General features: G+C 37.6%; 2 protein-coding genes across 2 annotated transcripts; both read left to right on the forward strand.

Annotated features, from left to right (window-relative positions):
- Positions 1 to 61: 61 nt before the first annotated feature.
- Positions 62 to 6,527, forward strand: LOC110967040 (5-hydroxytryptamine receptor 3A-like). Its single transcript, XM_051947549.1, is given in 10 exon segments — positions 62 to 443; positions 1,162 to 1,167; positions 1,395 to 1,516; positions 1,627 to 1,693; positions 1,696 to 1,732; positions 2,568 to 2,737; positions 3,178 to 3,344; positions 3,501 to 3,711; positions 5,614 to 5,799; positions 5,963 to 6,527. Coding segments are annotated over 10 exon segments (1,482 nt in total). The 5' UTR covers positions 62 to 202; the 3' UTR covers positions 6,238 to 6,527.
- A 7,053-nt stretch (positions 6,528 to 13,580) lies between these two features.
- Positions 13,581 to 16,838, forward strand: LOC127533757 (5-hydroxytryptamine receptor 3A-like). The gene is made up of 5 exons (XM_051947656.1): positions 13,581 to 13,715; positions 13,821 to 13,990; positions 14,507 to 14,717; positions 15,154 to 15,363; positions 15,497 to 16,838. Exons 2-5 carry the CDS (start codon positions 13,829 to 13,831, stop codon positions 15,787 to 15,789), a joined length of 876 nt encoding a protein of 291 aa, XP_051803616.1. The 5' UTR covers positions 13,581 to 13,715; positions 13,821 to 13,828; the 3' UTR covers positions 15,790 to 16,838.
- The last annotated feature ends 2,698 nt before the right edge of the window (positions 16,839 to 19,536 follow it).

Below are 19,536 nucleotides of genomic sequence, written 5' to 3' on the forward strand. Positions count from 1 at the left end.
ATATGAGGATATGAGTTTGTCCTGCGGGGCAGCATCAGAGAATGTGTCTACTGAATATTGTATGTGCATCACTGTGAGACAAATGCTGGGATAAGGTTTGTGCAATGAACCGGAAAGAAGTTCATCTAAACCCCCTTGACTGCTGTGAAAGAAAGCTAAGACCGTCTCCAGAAAGTTTTTTGAACCCTATTGATTAATTTGAATGAAAATCGCATCAAAACCGAAGTATGTGCACATGAATGGATTAATCCTGTCCTCAGCTCTGTGCAGCAGCAACCTGGTGAACTGCTCTGAGCCCAACCAGGCCTCCCTGCTGCAGGCTCTGGGTCCAGTCTTCAACCTGAGCGCCATCCGGCCCGTCCTGAACACCTCAACCTCCACCATCGTTATCACATACTTCACCCTGTACGGGATACTCGGAGTGGTATGTTCTGAGAAGTACTGCGCTTACAAACTGGAGCATTTAGTATTTTGTGTCGTTTCTCTCTAAAACTGAACGCAAATTTTAAACAAATTATATCAAACTGTAAAAGGAAATGAAATAAAAAATATTGTTTAAAAATATGTGAACATTTGGCAGTTAGATTCCTGGAAAATATACATTAAAAAATGATATAGTAACATTCAGAAACAGTTTTAAAATAAATGGTGAAAGTAAAGTTTAAATGTTTAAATATAATTAAACAGCGATATATTTAGCTGATTTAAATAAAGCAATACAGTGTGATTTCACCCACTCACCCACTGTAAAAGAAAAAAAATGCGGCTTGTGAATGTACAAATTTTTACTGTTGTATTTATTTACACTTTTGGACAGTTTTTTACTTGTTTGTTTGTTTGTTTGTATGTTTGTTTCTGTGATTTTACTAGATATTAGTTGAAATTCAACAAATAATGGATTATAATTCTGAAGTTTTTAACTAAAAAAATATCAGCAATACATATTTAGCATTTTTAAATCTTTAATATTCATGCATTTTCTTTAAAATAACAGAAAATATCTGTAAAATAGTGGTTTTTGCTGGATTTAAATAGAGTGAAAAATAGAAACTTTATATGTTTATATGTGCACAATGTAATAATATATTAATGTTTACCACTGAAAAATAAAAAGTCAGTAGATAAGCGACACTTTCTATCTTTGTTCGTCAATATTTATAGTTTATAGTGTTGTAGAGCATGTCTTTTAGAGTATACTAACCTTTAATGTGAATGTTAATCTTGTTACTAACCTTTTTTGTTGTGTGTAAGTTGCTGAATGCTTGACTTTCCCTCAGGATTAATAAAGCATCTATCATTATCATCATAAAATGTAGCCTGAATTAAATATTTGCTTAATATCACTGAGCTAAACATAGAGTTCATCTGTTGGAAATCATGCAACGGCTGAGCAGTCTTGGTGGACTACTGCGCTCTCTGAGGGCTTTTCTTGCATTTGTCATGTAATATAGTTGCTCTTCTTGTCTTCCAGGATGAAAAGGCTCAACTTTTGAGCACTTACATTTGGCTAAATTACGTAAGTAGTGCAATCCCCCAATATCCATTCGGTGTCAGTGATGAAGGGATAATTGTGAGTCAGATTTCTTGTACCTGCTCTGTGCACTGACACCACGTTTGTTCTTTCAGTGGTGGAAGAATGAGTTTGCCCTTTGGGACCCAGTCCAGTGTGGTGTCAGCAAGATTTCTCTTCCCAGAAAAAATTCTGGGTTCCCGATATTGTAATCAATGAATTGTGAGTTTGATCTTTCCATTTACATATCTTAGACAGTACACTGCACACACTGTAAATGCAAAAATATCAACTGGAAACACTGTCAAAAAACATCTGAATAAAAAGATAAGAGTAATGATTGCCTACATTTCCTATGTTGCCAACAAATCCCGTGAAAAAAAATGAAACCAGCAATATCTCTCAGTACTGTCCAGCTTCCCTAGATTGTGGATTGTTGTGTGCGTTCAACTGCACGTACATTAGTTTCTACTGAAGTTGGAAAACTTTGTCTTGAAAATTGTCAATTAAATATTTCAGTTCTGTTATGCTTTTAATTGCCAAAATAGCTGGGCATTGTAGCTTTTAACTAACATTCAAACATTAGTGCATATTTCAATTCTAATATTTATGAGTGCATAGATAGAGCACCAATAGAGCTTTTTCATGCTTTGGATGCACTTAGAAAACTTGCGAGGACAGTGAATTTATTCTCATTATTTACTATTTTTATTTCCTTTTCTTCCTTTCATGAAATGTGTTGACTGAAACAAATTCTAAAAACCACTGGCTTTATTCTTTAACTAGCGTAAAAGTTATATGTGTGATTTGTTGTCCTAAATTAATATTTGAGCTGTATAAGAAACCATATACCGTATATGAAGTAAATTAGATGATCACTGATGGTCAAATATGTGCCATTCTTCCAGTATTGTTTTCAATATTATCTGCAGTTTTCAATACCTCCTACTCTTGCAGCTCTGTTTTGAAGTTGCACAGCTGAACTGACTTTTCAACATTACTGCTTTTTTTGTGGAGACATGTCACACACAACATTCTGCTTGTTCTGCTCTTGCAGTATGGATGAAAACACAGCGCCACCTGTCCCCTACGTGTACCTGCAGAGTGACGGTGTGGTGCGCGACGCTCAGCCTGTCAAAATCATCAGCTCCTGTAACCTCGACATCTACACCTTCCCCTTCGACATACAAAACTGCACTCTGACTTTCAACTCCTACATCCACTATGGTAAGACACTTGAGCCACTTTTCATTCCCTTTCTCTAAAGATGCCATGGAGGGGGGTAAACTTTGCTCTACATGCAGGCAGCAAATAACAAGAATCAATTCTGATAGTATTTTCTATTTTAGGGACACCTATGTGAGCCTTATTTTGCATAGCCCCTACTGTTGAAATGGTGTTTTTTTTATATATATAATTTAATAACCTTATATATGTTTAAAGCTGTGTGGCAGGGCAGAAACCCAAACCTGCAATAGGAATGCTGTGATCTGTCATGAATCATTTCAGATTTACTTAAACCTGCTAGACCTGTACTATGTGTGTTCTTCTACAGACATTGCTTTTCTGTGTTTAAATCAGACTAATGACAAAGAAATCTTGAATCTCTGATTATGTCTCTTTCAAATTTAAATTAACAGTTTCTTCTCTGCATTTGTTCTCTCCAGCAACGGACATAAGGATTTCCCTTGGGAGACCAGCGGATGAAATCACACAGATGTCCAAAAAAGTGATCACCACCATGGGGGAATGGGAGCTGATGGAAATCACCTCTAACAAAATCAATGTTGAAGAAATTGAAAATTTGATTTATACCGACAAGCTCACATTCCATGTAAGTTGATTGCAAAATGCACTAAAGTAGTAGTAAAATACTCTTCGGGCTCAGAATACTAGACTATCTACTTGGGTTGAAAGCAAGCAACTATCTATGTTGTACATTTTTTGGTTCATCCCTGTCTCAGTTTAATTTGTCTTCTTCATTGTACAGATCAGAGTGAGGCGTCGGGCCACCCTGTACGTGGTGAACCTCCTGATCCCCAGCTGCTTCCTCATCACCGTGGACCTCTTCAGCTTCCTGCTGCCTCCACAGAACGTTGACCGGTCCTCCTTCAAGATGACCCTCATCTTGGGCTACACCGTCTTCCTGCTCATCATGAACGACCTGCTGCCTGCCACCGGAAGCGCCATCCCTCTCATAAGTCAGTGTCACTCTCAACAACCGTTATCTGCAGTGGTTCAGTGAAACATCTTCCAATACAAGTATCTCTGAAAGTAGCTTTCAAAAGTGCATAGAAGTTTAGATTATAAGACAAGCCTTTATTATTCCCACAGCATGTCAGGAACATCAACAGAGAAATTAAAGAAAAATATATATTCATAAATACTAGTTATTATTATATATGTGGATATTCAGAAAAACTAACAAGATTGCACATATTAATGGTATTGTACAGATTATTTAATGAGTCAAAACACTGATAAAGAAGCTCTAGTACTGCACAGATTTCATTCATATTGTACACATCCTTTAATATATTCTGTTTTAGCCTGGAGGACAAAGGTCATGGTCCATCGTTCCCATCAAAACAAGGACAGCATTCCAACAAAACTTCTTCTTCTAGCCCACGTGAATATTTTTGGCAAAGTGATGAAGTGACATACTGTTAAAACTGGCTGAAATCTTGAGGTTTTCATTAATTTTACAAATGCATGTCCAGTATGGCTTCAAAAGTGCCAGGTGTGATGGGAAGGTGTACAAAACGGTGGTGAGACTGTATAAGCTCTAAAAATGGGAGTAAAGAGTGAAGAATGCACGGACACAAACTGTCCTCGGCCATGTGTGTGTAATGACTGAGAGGAGCAGCGGAGTGTACCGTAAACTTGCTCAACAAATTGAAACTTCCCCTGCTGGAGCCCTCCGGTAACTGCTGCTACAATAGTATCTTTGACATAAAGCATAATGGCGTGACAATTACTGTACTAAGACCGCTGCAACTGACAAGATAAGATAAGATAAGATAAGATAAGACAAGATAAGATAAGATAAGATAAGATAAGATAAGATAAGATAATCTTTATTACTCCTCATGTCAGGGAAAATTCCCCATGTTACAACATACAGTGAACAACAATAGACAACATTCATAAAATCATAATGAACTATGAAATAAACTGAATGCCTTCAATTATCACAATTCAATAATAAGAATTTGATAAATAATACACCTGGTATTACAGATATTTCAATCCATCACAAGACCAGCGATGTTGTATGGTTTAGAGACAGTCGCACTGAAGACAAGACAGGAGGTGGAGCTGAAGGTAGCATTACAATGTTGTGGTTCTCTTTGAGAGTGACCAGGATGGATAGGATCAGGACAAAACAAGTCCTCAAATTCATACGACCACACAGGTTGTATGTAACGTGCACCGGAATATGACCCATGAGAGCGTATTTACGTTAGCGCCCCTACGGGGAAAAGGAACGCATTACGGGATTTAATTCCTGAAAGGGGTTTTCCCTCACTTTTGCAACACGGGTTTAGGGTTAGGGTTAGGGTTAGGGTTAGGTTTAGGGATAGGGATAGTGTTAGATAAAAGTTTGTTCATGGGTTGCTTAACGTCAAAACGTAACACGGTCATAATTTGGGCGTGTACAGACGACCTATGTAGTCGTTTTTTGTTTGAGGACAGGCTGGATCAGGAACGAGTGCATCAGAGGGACAGAAACATGTTAGATGTTTTGGAGAGAAACCCAGAGAGATCAAACTGAGATGGTTTGAGCATGTACAGAGGAGGGATAGCAAATATATCGGTAGAAGGATGCTGAGTTTTGAACTGCCAGGAATTGGCAGACCAAAGAGGAGATTTATGGATGTAGTGAAAGAGGACATGGAGTCAGTTGGTGTGAGAGAAAAGGATAAAAAACAGCAGATCGTGGTGACCCGCGAAGGGAAACAACAAAGAAAAAGTATAAGAAGATGACCAGTATGGCTTGACAGAACATACAGCAGAGTTCCAGCATGCAGAAAATGATTTTCTGGCCCTGCAAATCTTTATTGGTTCTGGGTCTCTCATCTCTCTTTCTGTCTCCATCCCAGATGTGTTCTTCTCCCTCTGCCTGGCTCTGATGGTGGCCAGTCTACTGGAGACCATACTCATCACCAATCTGCTGTGTGGTTCTGCCGACTTCTCTCCCGTTCCCCATTGGGTCAGAGTGTTTGTCCTGCAATTTCTGGGAGTCCTTGTTTGTTTGCCACAAAAGACTAAGAAACCAAAAGGTTCAGGTATGTGGTTTATGTGTATATATATAGAGAGAGTAGAAAAGGTGTATTGATGTTCTTTAGTTTGTATTCAGAAGTCACATTGCAGAAATGAGGCAAAGACTCTCACCAAAAAGGTGAATTAATCAGAAATATTTTTCTTTCTTATTTCTTAATTGATAAATAGACCTGAAGATCAGCACTGTTGTGGCAAAGGGCAACACTGATGAGAAGCCTTCCGTAGTGGAGAACAAGGCCGTGCAGCAGCTGAGGAACCTGAGCAAAGACCTACAGGCCATCCGCCTCCAGGTGGAGCAGCAGCTGAACGGCCGTCCGAGCTCAGAGGAATGGATCCAGGTGGGTTTCATCATAGACCGCCTGCTGTTTGGCCTCTACATCATCTTCATAACAGTCAGCTTCATTACCATCATCATTATCTGGGTGAAATCATACAATCAGTAAACAACTGCTTTCTTTACTAAAGGGCTCCATTTATTTAGCAAGTGACTCAAATGTTTGTTGGATTTTGACTAATAAGTTGTAACTGTTGTAGCTGATTTGAAACACTACATTCCTGGAGCCAAAATATTTCTGCAATACATATACCATATAATCATTGTACTGCTGTTTGGAACCATGAATGATTTAAATTGCACCATTAAATAGATGTAGTTTTAAGCTTTTTGTGTCAAACTGTGCAACTATAAAATGGAGGAGATCATTGTACACAAAATAAAATTACTTGGAAAATATCATTCAGTTTTTGATTGACATTTATTTCAAACAAATAACTTATGTTTTAATTATTTTTCTTTTCATTTATTTGAGTTAATATAAGGTTTCACTTGTGACATTAACAGAAGCTTAATTTCTGCAGAAAAAGCTACACTGTGCTAAATGAAGCAAAACTAACATATTTAAAAATAATAATAATAAAAACAAAAAGTAAATATTGCTTATCAGTGGTTCTAGAACACAAAATCTAGCACTGAATAGTTCCCATAATTTGATCTATACAGACTACATATACATAAATATTAAAAAATAATGACATGATGCTAAATAACTCAGCATGTCATTAGAACAAAAGTTTAACTGTGTACTTCCATAATGACACATAGTAAATGTGTTCACCAAGGTAAACATTTAATCCTCTTTGTAATATAATTATTATAGATCCTTATTCTATTGTAGAATTAACCTAAAAAAAATCTAACATAAAAAATAAAAACAAAAGACAAGAACAAACGATTGTGTTGTCACACACTGGGCAACGTTTTTTAAAAAGAAATGGTACATTACATGGTCAGAAGTATGTGGACTTTTAAAAACATTCGTCCACAGATGAGTGACAAACTAAAGGAAAAAATCTGAATAAATGAGCAGAGAAATCTAACAGATTTAGGCATTGGTACAAATAGACATTAGCGTATTTTTGTGCTGAGCATGGCCAGTTGATTTAGATTATATCGTTAAAATATCAAGAGGAGATAGTGTGATTATGAAAAACAGTTCATTGTTAAGGTACGGTTGGCAGGAGCTTCAGTTACTGACTGCCCAGTTGGCTGCTGCATTGTAGGCGTGTACATCATTTAACTACAGTTAAAGCTGTTCATGGTCACATTCACACTTTCACATTTACATGTCTTTCAAACCATCCTATGTTGCACTGCACAGTGCTTTTCCACCGTGAAATATCCAACTGTCTCCTCACTTCTGGCTAATGGTGGTGATGAGCTCTGACATGATTTCATTGGAGCTTCCATAAATGAGCTCAACATGGGAGTCAACAAATGTCTTGACAACAGGGTTCCCACATGTAGCCACAACTCCTCCACTGTAGGCATATACTTTACATGCCTCAATGTTTTTTTATTGACAAAGGAAGCAATGTTCAAGTAATGTCTGACAAGACAAGTGCAAAAAAAAGTGAATCTGTGCAGAGACACTGGGATTGGCTTAAAATTCATCCTTAAGTTTTTGATTGAATGAAGGTAAGGACTCAACTCATGCAAAATATTATTTCATGTCTTACCATAGGGTGTCTATGAATAAGATATTCCCCTATTTTACATACTTCCAGCTATATAGTGTATCATGCATATCTGAAATCTTTAAAATATGTATGCCAACTTCCTATGGAATAACTCACCTTACTTTCCAACATAAATTAAATTTGAAAGATGAATAATTATGCAGGACTTGTCTAGATGTAGGAGGGTTAAGTGAGTAAATTGAACATAATCAGTGTCCTGCTTTAATGGGTCACATTGAAGAGTTTTGTTTTAAGACAGGGGCAAATCTGTACAGGATAGTCCTCAGCAGCAGCGCTCCACTCAAACTAACAACCACTTTTGACCCAATGTTAATGTTTTTAGTGCTGCCCGCTGAAAGTCAAGCCTTCTAAGGTTCTATTCATCTTCGTCTCTCTGCTCATGCATGGTAAGTACAGCTCCCGTAATATAGTAATACAATATTTATAGTGAGAACAAATAGTCATAGTTTGATAATACAACATTTATTAGTAGACTACAGTATTTACAAAAATCTCCTACTTTTTATTGATTTTCATGGACTGATTTTCTCTCAGCTCTGATATGAAGGTTTTTACGGAGACATTGTAATTGTTTAGCAAACCGAGGTGTGTAGTCAAGTAAAGAGAAAATCAGTTACCTACTGAACTTGATGACTCATTTTATCTGTAAGCATGTACTTATCATCACTGTTGAAACTCTTGATTGCGAAGTCCAACTTCACAAACTCAGATTTTACCGTTTATTCAGAAGACAAAGTTTATGTCGGCACTGTATGGCAGCCACTTTAAGAGCTGTGTAAATATCACTCTCTAAAGCCTGCAGTCTTGTTAGTTTCACCCCCAACGTGCTGCAATGTTCAGAAATGTTTAATTCGACTTTGCGAGCAATTATCCCCCTTAAAAGAGGTAGCACATTGGGTTAAAACCGAGGTAAAATAACTTATTTTGCTTGTCGGAGGAAACCACAAGAAACGATTTTGATGCCAGATTATGTCATTTTTTGACAGAATTAAATAAGCCTCTGTGGTTTTTCAAAAGAATATACACACACTGACTTTTCTATACTGTTTACATGAGAGTCATATGGAGGATTATCCTTTAGTTTGAACAAAAAATATTTAAAATGTTGTCTGGAAAAATGTCAGAGTAGGACTTTTGAAGTTGGCCACGCATTGTACATCAATGATTTTCAAGCCAGCTTTGCTAATGTTGGATATATGATTATTGTTCTGCTGTATCATCTAATGCAGCAACATAATGTCCTACCAGCAGGAAGAAAACTGATTATTATCTGTCTCAGATAATAATAACTTTATATGTACACCTTTCAAAAAAAGGCTAAGAAGTCTAACTAGCTGACTTACGTTAACCTATGTTAGCTTGTTGTAGCACTAGCTAGCTTAAATTCTTTACTACTCTAGGCTTTGAATATTAAATATCAGGAATTTAGATATCAATGATATTAAAGTGAAGGTAAAACTTTTGTCCAAAGCCCTTCAGTTGTAAAATAACTGCCAATAATCAAGCCCACTGACATAAAAATCTAACATCCAGTTTGAGTCAAAGCAACATCAAAATATGAGAATATAGTTAATGTTTTGAACAAGTAACAACTTTATTTATTCTGTTTGAATTGTGAAGTTAGTTTACCCCCAAGGGTATCTTATGGAGGTATTTCAGGTGCAAAATGTTTGAGCACCTGTAACATCGAATTTGTAGTTGTGTACATTGAATTTGTATGTGTACATTGAATTTGTATGTGTATCAGCAAATCTGATTTCCCACACTCTATGAGTTGTGTACTTGTAAAATAATTTTTTGTATGTGTCGATTTTTTTTCTTCCCACAAATACAACACAAAAATACACATTCACAAATCGTAATTACAGGTGCACAAATCACATTTACAGGTGCACAAATCATATTTACAGGTGCACAAATCATATTTACAGGTGTACAAATCCTTCTCTACAAGTCACATATTTCAACACTGACACGCTCAAATTTTGCACCTATTGTTGCAGCACACTAAGTGCAAAACATACTTGTGCACCTGTATTGTACGAAGTGAAGTTGAGGTGAGAATTTGAATATCTGCAAATCTGAATGTGAACTTGTGCAATAAGTATGTGAAATAATTTACCACCAAAATACACAAATTGCTACTTACAACCACTCGAATCCTCCCCACGAGTCACACATTCTCTGTTTTCTACAGGTGCAAATCCAAAATCTACAGGTGCAAATCCGAAATGTACAGGTGCAAATCAGAAATCGTACTTCCGGTCCCGCTGAGATATTTGGTGCAAAACTACAAAACGATCCGATCTGTGTATAAATTCTATGCTCTGAGATTGACAGACTTATCGGCCAGTCAGGGAGACGTTTTGCCCGCCCAGCCAATCAGAGGTTTTTATTCCGTCTGAGGTCGCTTTACCGACTTCCGGGTGTGGAATTTGCACCTGTAGATTTCTGATTTGCACCTGTACATTTCGGATTTGCACCTGTAGATTTTGGATTTGCACCTGTAGAAAACAGAGAATGTGTGACTCGTGGGGAGGATTCGAGTGGTTGTAAGTAGCAATTTGTGTATTTTGGTGGTAAATTATTTCACATACTTATTGCACAAGTTCACATTCAGATTTGCAGATATTCAAATTCTCACCTCAACTTCACTTCGTACAATACAGGTGCACAAGTATGTTTTGCACTTAGTGTGCTGCAACAATAGGTGCAAAATTTGAGCGTGTCAGTGTTGAAATATGTGACTTGTAGAGAAGGATTTGTACACCTGTAAATATGATTTGTGCACCTGTAAATATGATTTGTGCACCTGTAAATGTGATTTGTGCACCTGTAATTACGATTTGTGAATGTGTATTTTTGTGTTGTATTTGTGGGAAGAAAAAAAATCGACACATACAAAAAATTATTTTACAAGTACACAACTCATAGAGTGTGGGAAATCAGATTTGCTGATACACACACAAATTCAATGTACACATACAAATTCAATGTACACAACTACAAATTCGATGTTACAGGTGCTCAAACATTTTGCACCTGAAATACCTCCATAGTATCTTCCCTGGGCCATGGAGGCAGATGCCATGTTTAGCTTTCATAACAACAAAGTTGTAGTTCGGTATGACTTAATTACTCAACACATTTGTTCGCTAAAGTGTATTTTGTGTACAATATTGATATACAAAAAAACTGCATGACTTTTCAGAGTATAGACATTGTTTCTTAAGGGGGGTTCTTTCTTCAGTTTACCCAAAGTTTGGGCCTTTTTGAGGATTGAAAAGAAAGAAAAAGAAAAAACTGGACTTTACACTGGCAGATGAAAGCATGCTAACTCCTACAATAGTACAGTTTACCTTTCTGACGCTGGTTCAGATGCATACTTACAGATTATTCAAGTGTTAGAAAAGTTTTGATAGTAATATCATTCGCTGCTGCAGCCAGTGATAAGTTTAACAAATAATAAGACATTTTTCTTCCCTGCACAGCTCAGTGTAATTCCGTCATGCTGTCCTGCTCTCGCCCTGATACACATTCACTATTGGCGGCTCTTCAACCAGTCTTCAAGCTGAGGCCGATTCGACCTGTTGTGAATATATCAACAACCACCAACGTCACCATTGACTTCATCATGTTTGGTATTTTGGGAGTGGTAAGAGACATTACATCAACCTGAAACAATTCAGCATTAAGCCTCATTTGTCTTTTTGAGTTTTAATGTTGTCAACACAATTGTCCAATACAGAAGATACATGCAAAGAAGGAACCCATATGACCAATTAATCACTGGTTCTTTTACAGGATGAGAAGGCCCAACTCTTGACAACGTTCATCTGGCAAACTTTGGTAAGCACTTTTTTTTTCTTTTACAGTTAACTAGCAGTAATAAAATGGTTCATCCCTATCCAGGCATCAGAACAAGAAAAAGAAGTTGTCAGTTTAGATCGCAGTGTAACCAGGTGAGAAGATTTTACTGTTTACCAGCAACTACAATGCTAAATCAGATAGAGTAATCCATCAGTGGCTAAAAAGGATATCAGATGTTTCTTGTCATGAATCAGTGAGTTAAAGACTCAAATTCAGACACAGAGGGAGGTATTTAGGAAGCAGGAAGTGAGTTTTGTCAAAAGAGCTACTACAAAATCAAACCACAGTCTAGATAAATCAAAAAGGAGCTGTAAAAATGTAACCAAAAATCCAAAGAGATAACAAAAGTATGTCCTAAAATGACGCAAGACATGAAGAAACACGAAAATGCTCCAGGAATTAAACGTTCAAACCGGAAGCAGGTGAGCAGGACGTCTAACTTGATGAAAGCAAATTCAGAGGCTACTGAAATAATAGCTGGGTTTCCATTACAGTTTTTCGCAAAATAAATGCGATATTTCTAAAATTTCGACAAAGTATATTTGCGCTTTGAACGTGTTTCCATTGAAGGCTGTTCTGAGCAGAAGCATCGTAACTCTCGTAAAATACCACCCCCGAGATTTCACTGCAGGAAGATGGACGCCCAAAACCTGTTATAACACTTTGCATTCCTCTGCTGTTTGCTGTCTAGTATGGTAGTGATGTTTTTCTCAAGAATAATGGCAAGAAAAGTCTCGGTCTCCTCTTCTGTCCACACGTACCACGCCATGTTTACTCCGAGAGAACTGCTCATGTGACCAGATACGTCACGTCCAGTGATGTATAATTGCGGAAAAAGTGTTTCCATTGCGCTTTTGCGATATTTTTCAATATCGAAACGTCTGAAAAACCACCTCATGAGAGCGTAAAAACTTTTTAGCAATATTTTAGTCCTTTTTCGAAATTCAGGTGTTTCCATTACCAGTTTTTTATTGCGCTATTTACGTTTTGCGCATATCTAAGGGGAATGGAAAGCTACTGGGCATCTTCAAAATAAATCAGGAAGTAACTGAAAAGGAACGTCAGCCTTACAGATAGAAAAAAAGTACATTAATGTTTCACAAAAACCAAACCAGAAACCAAAATCCAGAAAACATTAAAATTTCTGCTCTAATCAAAACATCTGACTTCCAGCATGCATCCAGCTTCTTGTCAGTTACATACATGTTGTTATGATTTGTGTTGCAGTACTGGAAAAATGAATTTGTAACATGGGATCCGGAGGAGTGTGGTGCGCGGCAGATTACAGTCCCACGAAAGCTGCTCTGGGTCCCAGATATGGTCATCAATGAATTGTAAGTCCTGTCTTTGCTGTAGAGTAGTGCAGCCTTCGCAAATACTGATCTGAGTGGAGACACAGCATCAGAAAACACTACCAAGTTAACAGATATTTTATTTACCTCATTTTGATAAAATGATTACATTGCGAGATAATAAGACCTTGAAATCTGATCTTGGGAATTGATTTAAAAGATCTGAGACAGCAAAGCCAAAGACAGAGAAGGTACATGTAGAGGAAAGTTCAAAGCTACAAGAAACTCAGGCGATTTCTGGTTAGATGGAAAATTAAACTCTTTTTATGTGCCTCCCATAATGTTCAGCCACCAGCGGGAAATAAGACAAGGCTTATCTGTTTCTTTGAGAACCTTTCTGCACACATTTTCCTTGTACTACCTTGCCGAGTTCTGATGCTGCTTACTGTAATTCGATAACAGTACTTTTTGGAACATATTGATATTTTATATACAAATTATGCACATAATCAGGTATATTTACTGTATTTTATGTATTTTATCTTCCTGCAGCATGGAGAAGAACTCAGCTCCATTTGTCCCGTACAGCTACCTGTATTCTGACGGCTTAGTGCTCGACGCACAGCCCGTCCGAGTTGTGAGCTCCTGCAGACTCGACATCTACTTGTTTCCATTTGACATTCAGAACTGCTCTTTAAGCTTCAACTCCTACTTACACGGTCGTAAGTAAGACCTTGTCCGTGACGAAATGAGAGGCGAGATTTGATTTAAATCATATCAAGAGATTCATCTGACATAACAAAAAACTTTGACTGTCTTCCTTTCAGGATCGGCTATGCAACTTGAAATTCTTACATCTGCAGAGGAAATATTTCGATACTCCAAAGAGGTTATGACAACTATGGGTGAATGGGAACTAATTGGGTTGACAGCGAAGAAACTCGAACCAACAAGTACCATTGACGACTCTGGACATTACGTAGAACTCCGATTCTTTGTAAGAAATTACATCTGGCTGAAACCATTTAAAGGTTGATATTGAGGCATTTTATTTATTAATTTAACAGAGACACTGAAAGGGAGATACAGAGGAAGCTACAGTCTTTTGAGTTTAGTCTACACTAGCATATATTTACCTCCATAGTTAGACTCAGAGACTGAATACAGCAAGAAGTTCATGACAACAAGGTATACTGACTTTACTGATTGCATTTAAGATTGTTAGCTTTTAAATGTAATGGCAAGTTCAGCGTCATTTTTACACAGAGCATGGAAATAATGTGCTGCACAGGAAGGAATCTGAACACAACAAAATTACTTAAAGCAGCACAATAGATAATAACAAAGTGTCAGACAGCATCAGACAAAGAAAAAAACGGAGAAATGTTGTGATTTTAGTGCAGAAAAGTGTTTCAAAACTGTTTTAATGGTCATGTATGTGCGTGAGATATATTTAAAACACCACAGATATCCGTAAAATGTACAAACCGCTGTGTATCTGTTATCTGTGCAGGTGACGGTGAGGCGTCGGGCCACCCTGTATGTGGTGAATCTCCTGATCCCCAGCTGCTTCCTCATCACCGTGGACCTCTTCAGCTTCATGTTGCCTCCGAAAGACGTCGACCGGTCCTTGTTCAAGATGACCCTCATCCTGGGCTACACCGTCTTCCTGATCATCATGAACGACCTGCTGCCCATCACTGGAGAGACCATCCCGCTCTTAAGTCAGTTGGCAATACCTTTGTTGACAGTGTTTGTTTCACCTAGTACAGTTGGGTTGCTTGTTCTGACACACAGTTATCATAAATCCAGTTTGAAATCTAGACAAAATGAAGCCCAAGAAATGAAAGAAGACAATGAAAAAAGGTTTGCTTCATATGGAGCAGTTGTTATGGATGTGAAATCATTGCAAAGACAGAAATGGAGGTTAATCTGTTCTGTCTCCTGGCGCATTCTGCTTAGCAACTCATACAGTCAAATACTGCAAGTCAGTGTTGTTTACAGCTTGTTTCTACTGCCACCAAGTGGACAAAACAGTTTTGGTTCGTGCTGATTCACGCTTTTAATTCCTGTATTCTTCAGCCTGGATTCATGTGCATCTGTCTCTGAAGGAGTTCTGTACTCAAAGGTTTTAAAAAGCACTATATATTATTATCCCAGATGTGTTCCTGTCTCTCTGCCTGGGTCTGATGGTGGCCAGTCTACTGGAGACCATCCTCATCACCAACCTCATGTGTGGCTCCACTCACTACTCTCCAGTTCCTCGCTGGATCAGAGTGCTCGTTCTACAGATCCTGGGAAAATTGGTTCGCCTTCCTCCAAAGCCAAGAGTTAAAAAGGACACTGTGTTCCAAAATCCTGCTGTACTAGGTAGGATATTAGGCCGAGGATGGGATTTTACACAGGCAAACCAAAAATGAGCATCACGGATGAAATTATTTTACACAGATCAGTTTAAACAGCCAGATGTACAATCTCCGCTTTCATCATGTTCTTATTGCAGAAATTTTAGAAATGAAATTTGCCTCTCCGGTGGCAGAGGACAGCGAGGCTCCAGAGGAGAAGGGGCCGCTGTGTGAGGACGAGGCCCTGCAGGAGTTGAAAAATCTGAGCAGCGACCTCCAGGCCGTCCGCCTCCAGGTGGAGCAGCAGCTGAACGGCAGTCCGAGCTCAGAGGAGTGGATCCAGGTGGGTTCCGTCATCGACCGCCTGCTGTTTATCCTCTACATCCTCTTCATAACAGTCAGCTTCATTACCATCATCATCATCTGGGTGATATTCTACAACAACCCCTGATTTGTCTCCTCTATCATTCATTTTGTGTTTAAAATATTCTATCACTTCACACTTCTCCGCTAAATGTTCTCCTTTGTCTCTTCATTTAATGTTTTGCTGTGTTATGTATTTTATTACGTTTGAAGTTTTATGTAGGGCAGTAAAAACGACATCCCAAAGATGCTGAAAATCCCTTGCAAGTTCTTCTTTTTGATCAAAATTAGCAACTTAGATCTGAGGAGCCATTTTCCAAAAAGCAGCATAAATCTAAGTTGAAGATAAAATCCATCTTACAAACTTCCATAGATTTAAGCCATGTGTTCCAGCTGCATCTTAAGTGAAGACATTATTAGAAATTAGAAATGCTCATAGATGAATGGGAGCCTCCTGTATGCTCATTGGAGACTAAGAGGGACTTGAGAACCTCCAGAACCTGCAGTTGGAACCAGAAGTGTTTTATTGGTTTTGTTCATTTGACTTCTGGAAGTGACCTTTGGAGTGAAATTAATTAATTTAAAAATGATACAATAAAACTGCACAAACTCATTCATTTTCACAACTGATTGTTCGGGTTTCTCCCTCTTCTTGAATGTTATATTCAAGTCTTTTGACTGATTAGAATATTAATGATGCCACACACATACACCTCTTTAAATTATTACATCCACCTATTAATTTAAATTATGAAGGCAGCAAGGCTATTTAACAAATATTATAGAATATATCAAACAGCTTACAAGTAGTAGAACACCGTGGATCACAGACAACTGATGTTTTAAAGCTCTTAACAGCAATTTAAGAGCATTAATAGAAACATGATTAGAAAGCTTAAAAACATCAGGATCTTTTACTTTTGCAAATGATGAAGCTACAAGACACAAGATTTGACTAAATGTGCTACTTTAGATTTATTATGTTTCTGTCAGACTTTATATATTTATGTCTGGCTACTTGTTTAAAAGAATGAAAATGAGTACAGAACAGAGGAAAAACTGCAGATCAGACAATATAAATAATGTTTGTATGTATCACTGAAATGTTTCAACAATCATTAAAGTTTTCTAACAGAATTTCTGCAGCTTTGTGTGTGTGTGTGTGTGTGTGTGTGTGTGTGTGTGTGTGTGTGTGTGTGTGTGTGTGTGTGTCTGTGTGTCTGTGTGTCTGTGTGTGCGGGTAATTATAGGGGTTGTGGGAACCTAATGTCCTCACAACCATAGGAAAACCAAAAGAAATGTCATTTGTGGGGACCTCATTTGGGTCCCCATGAGGTGAAACAGTGTTTTCTTGGCCATGTTGTTGTTACTGAAAAAAGTAAAAGTGCAAAAACGTTTCTTTAGGGTTAGGCATTGTTTTGGTCTGGGTTAAGGTTAGGGTTAGGGTAAGGGTTAGGGGTTAGATATGAATGGGAGTCAATGGTAAGTCCCCACGGGGATATAAAAACCAGACATGTGTGTGTGTGTGTGTGTGTGTGTTTACAACATTTGTTCAGGAAAGTTTAAAACCACAACATCCCCAACATGTAGATGACAAATGGCAGACATTCCTGTTTGGGTGGTTTTGGTTCAGTTTTGTAACACCGGTGTTTTAAAGAACAGGACCTGCATGCAAACAGCTGAAAAAAGGCATGAGTTTAGAGGAGTTTTTAGGAGTGGGGAGTTCATGAGCCACACGGACGTTTCTTATCGACTATTCATACACGTGAACTGGATTTTATTCATCTTTAAAACTCATGCATCTGTCTCACCCATAGAATGAGAAAGCTCAGACTTTGTCAGTGTTCATATGGCACAAGACATGAAAATTTTCAGAAATTGTATTTAAGCTATTGTCAAGAGTTGCATGAAATTTCAACAGCCTGAAGTGAACATTGCTGATCAGACGATCTTCACAATGTCAACCACTGCTATCACACTATCTGTATATTGGATGCTTATCAGCTAATTAAAAAAAAAAAAACTTGCCAGATTTTGGTTATTTTGAAATGAAACTCCTCATATTTTCCTGTTGAAGTTTTACATTTTGATTCCTAAACAACAGTTGTGAAAGAATAAAACGATATTTTTTACAGAAGTTTACTAACTAACTACATGAGATAAAATGTAAATGAAAGGAGGCTGAAACAAAACCCACTATTGGGAAAAAACACCAAATCAAAATTGAGTTTTGTTTTAACAGTGATGGAAGACATATTTGGTTAAATAGCACAATTTTTAGATCCAGTCCCCTTAACAAGGGAGGAGTGAGCAACGATGCCACCACTCGCTAATAAACACAACTAAATCAACAAAATATACTTGAGGAAAAGCACATGGATTTCTCGAGGGCACAAGGCTTGCACTATTCCTGGAAAACTGTGTTCCTTAAAGGCCCCTAAAGACATGAAAATATTGAACAAAACAAAGTTGTGAACAAAAATCTACATACACATGTAAAGACCATTCTCTCTCTGATCTGATTCCTTTAATTTAGGTTTTTAATAATGGAATCATTGACGCTCATGTGTCTTTATCACAAAAACATTCATGCTTTTTAGTTCTTTTCTATATTTTATTAATGGTTATTTAACATATGACTAAACCTGCTGGATCTAAAATATGAATGAATGCATCACAGTCTCATTGTTGAGCTACATTCCAATTACAAGGATTCATTTATTAGGGTCCAAGCCCCGACGGTGCCGAAGGACCCTATTGAAACCCTAGGGCTTCTACTGATGGCTGTCAAGATGTAGCAGTTCTACAGGAACCAGTCTCTCTCTGATGAAAAAACAAACAAAAACAACAACAACAAAAGAGTTCTAACTAAAAGGACATCACACAAAGCCTCGCTTTCTCCCAAATGTTGCCTAGTGCTATCAAAGAGAATCCAAAGAAAACTTTAGATTATTTGGATTTCTCTGCATAAATTTGGCCATGACTTACTGTACCTTATCTTACGATGTAAAGTGATTTAACATGGCATATGTTGTGAAATAAATTTCATTTTAAAATACGATGCATTACCTTTTAGAAGGACTTTGTAGGTTCCACACATCCCAACGCTGTGTGATAACTATTGATCTTTGATACTCTTCTGATTCTAAAAGAGTATAAAACACAAACTGAAGGTCCAACAGCTCAGTACACAACACTGAAAGGAACAGACTGTAATCCCTGCAGGTGGAGGTGTTGAAAAATAAAATGGGTGACTAGTTACCAGAGGTGCGAACCAACAAGTTCTGTGGTGCCTTGTGTGTGATTATAATCCATCTGCACATCCAGAAATTTTGTTTTTTGGGGGGGTTATTTGCATTTGTACTCATTTTTATCGATTTGTGAGGATTAATTGTGGTCAAACGGAGATAAACAGCCTGCCTCGGTGAATGATTGCATTATAAATTTTTACAAATTTCTCCCCAAAAAATCTAATTACATTCTTATTGTTTAATTAAATGCAGATCTACCGTTGTAATTTGCCCAGTTGTGTATTTACAGTGATACAGTCCGCATGTAATGACATGTATGTTACAGGACACAAAATAAAAACTGGTGAGAAATTAAAAGTTCCAACTAAGTGATTTATCTTGATTTATATTTACAGTTGGGATTTGGTTGGAGTTGCTGCAGCTGTGGTGAAGGTGGTGTTAAGTCTCCAGAGAATGAATGTGATTACAGTGTCCCTCCAAGTAACAAGAACAATTGGAGGTGTGTGTGTGTGCATATCCACAGCCAGGAGGAGCTTTTCTTTGCACAGTTTTGGATCGGTGGTTGTAGAGAATAATTAGTCCAT

This window comes from Acanthochromis polyacanthus, chromosome 4, assembly GCF_021347895.1.
Source record: "Acanthochromis polyacanthus isolate Apoly-LR-REF ecotype Palm Island chromosome 4, KAUST_Apoly_ChrSc, whole genome shotgun sequence".
Classification (NCBI taxonomy): Eukaryota; Metazoa; Chordata; class Actinopteri; family Pomacentridae; genus Acanthochromis; species Acanthochromis polyacanthus.

Coding starts and splice junctions, on each gene's coding strand:
- LOC127533757 (XM_051947656.1), top strand. CDS start 13,829: ATGCAACTTGAAATTCTTACATCTGCAGAGGAAATATTTCGATACTCC. Junction 14,718..15,153: donor AGAGACCATCCCGCTCTTAA/GTCAGTTGGCAA, acceptor TTATTATCCCAG/ATGTGTTCCTGTCTCTCTGC. Junction 15,364..15,496: donor CCAAAATCCTGCTGTACTAG/GTAGGATATTAG, acceptor TTCTTATTGCAG/AAATTTTAGAAATGAAATTT.